This window comes from Octopus bimaculoides, chromosome 19, assembly GCF_001194135.2.
Source record: "Octopus bimaculoides isolate UCB-OBI-ISO-001 chromosome 19, ASM119413v2, whole genome shotgun sequence".
NCBI classification, from domain to species: Eukaryota; Metazoa; Mollusca; class Cephalopoda; order Octopoda; family Octopodidae; genus Octopus; species Octopus bimaculoides.
The window spans coordinates 37,062,506-37,063,659 of record NC_068999.1 but is presented as its reverse complement, the minus strand read 5'-3'; the positions used below and the strand labels follow the sequence as shown (position 1 = coordinate 37,063,659).

At 31.8% G+C, this 1,154-nt stretch overlaps 1 protein-coding gene across 1 annotated transcript in view; it reads right to left on the bottom strand.

Annotated features, from left to right (window-relative positions):
• The window catches only part of LOC106881614 (dynein axonemal heavy chain 1), a 166,532-nt gene that overhangs the window by 142,716 nt on the left and 22,662 nt on the right, over nucleotides 1–1,154 (bottom strand). The window contains exon 12 of the mRNA XM_052974699.1: nucleotides 570–700. Coding sequence (XP_052830659.1) covers nucleotides 570–700 — 131 coding nt within the window. The remainder of the gene's footprint in view (nucleotides 1–569; nucleotides 701–1,154) is intronic.

The following is a 1,154-nucleotide window of genomic DNA, read 5'->3' as shown; positions in this document are numbered from 1 at the left end:
GAGCGAGATCGTTGCCAGTGCCCCTGGACTGGCTTGTGCGGGTGGCACATAAAAGACACCATTTCGAGCATGGCCGTTTTCGTGCGGGTGACACGTAAAAGCACCCACTACACTCTCTGAGTGGTTGGCGTTAGGAAGGGCATCCAGCTGTAGAAACTCTGCCAAATCAGTCTGGAGCCTGGTGTTGCCATCCGGTTTCACCAGTCCTCAGTCAAATCGTCCAACCCATGCTAGCATGGAAAGCGGACGTTAAACGATGATGATGATGATGATGATGATATATATATATATATCTATATATATATATATATATAGTTATGGATATAACCAGGTATTTGTTTGGTTCAGTGGTTCTTATAAGAATCTACAACAGTAATAAGATCAACTCTTACTAGATTCAGTTTAACCTCACTCATTTGGGGATTGATAAATTGTAGTAAATTCAGCAGACTAATTCATTCTATTTTATTCCTCAGGCGTTTTTCTGTATCATTTTATCATTTGAATACTTTTTAAATTGTAGCTTAAAAGATAACACAATGATTCAAAACTTGAAAAGACATACTTACTTGAATGGACTGTTAATTAGATCCCCATCCCATGTGAATGATTCATCGATGTCCAATGTACTTCGACATGAATTGTTTATCATTTGAGCAAAATTATACAAGGAGTCATTTACTAAATAGCGCAATGTGTCCTGGAAAAATTAATAAAATAGATATTGTTTAAAGCAGAATCATACATTAATGCCCCATATATATATATATATATATATATATATATATATATATATATATATATATATATATATATATATATATATACATATATATATATATATATATACATATATATATGCAAAGTGGTATCAGAAAGTTCCTGGATTTTTACAAATGATGACCCTGTTTTGAACTTCTCACTTAAATGTGGTCTTCAAACTGATATTTTAGACTTTGTTATCCACTGTGTAAGCATGGTTGTTGAATTAAACATACACACATATAAATACAGATACACAGACAATGCACACATATTCATTCATGTATACACATACATACACACTTGTGCATATTAAAAAGAAAGGATGCATATATACAAATATATATATATATTTATAAATACACATGTATGTATGTATGTATATATATATA